The 854-nt window shown below is 28.5% G+C and overlaps 1 protein-coding gene across 1 annotated transcript in view; it reads right to left on the minus strand.

Moving 5' to 3' along the window:
- Positions 1–854, minus strand: part of MAP9 (microtubule-associated protein 9) — a 31,059-nt gene that overhangs the window by 7,968 nt on the left and 22,237 nt on the right. Inside the window, exon 9 of the mRNA XM_012645226.1 lies at positions 33–45. Within this exon, the coding sequence (XP_012500680.1) occupies positions 33–45 (13 nt within the window). The remainder of the gene's footprint in view (positions 1–32; positions 46–854) is intronic.

The raw sequence follows: 854 nt of genomic DNA on the forward strand, positions 1-854 counted from the left end.
GGGAAAAAATAAACAAAAATGGTCAGAAATACTATGAAAGGAGAACTATAAAGGGAGATGAATGCAAAAAGATATTTAGACATATCAAGTCTGATAATGAAACAGTGTGGTACTAGAATGTGTATCACGAGATTGACAATGGAACAAAAGTTAATAAACAGACCCTAAAATATGAGAATATATCATATAATAAAGGCAACACCTAGAATCAATGATAAAAGATGGATTATTCTATAAAAGATGCATTTGGAAAAAATAAAGTTGGAATCATTTCCCACTATACATCAGCATAAATACTAATTAGAAAAAATGTTAAAATGTTAAGATATTAAAGTCATTAAATTGTTAGAAGAAAATGGGAGGACTTTTTTAACCTCAAATTATGGAGATCTTTTCAAATATGCTTGAAAATCAAAAGCCGAAAGAAAAGATTGATAAATTTGTTATCTAAAAATAAAATTAAATTCTTCATAGCATACAATACTATAAGCAAAGTCGGGAAACCAACAATATAGTGAGAAAAATTTGCAATGCCTAAAAAATGATAGGCTAATTTCCCTAGTACATAAAAAAGCTTCTAGGAATCAGTGGGGAAAAAAACAAATGATCTAATCAAAAAGTGTGTAAAGTCTATGGATTTACAGTCCATGGGAAAAAAAAAAAGGTATAAATGGCCTTTATACAAATGAAAAGAAAGATGCTCAAGCTCAATCCTAACCAGAAAAATGCATATCAAAAATACCCCAGATGAAATTTTTTAATTAGCTGATTGGTATGAATTTAAAAAAATTTGATGAGAAACACTGCTGGATAAATAGTGGAGAAATTTTACACTTTTTGACTGCTGAATCATG

The sequence above is a fragment of the Propithecus coquereli genome, unplaced genomic scaffold (assembly GCF_000956105.1).
Source record: "Propithecus coquereli isolate 6110/MARCELLA unplaced genomic scaffold, Pcoq_1.0 Scaffold228, whole genome shotgun sequence".
NCBI lineage: Eukaryota > Metazoa > Chordata > Mammalia > Primates > Indriidae > Propithecus > Propithecus coquereli.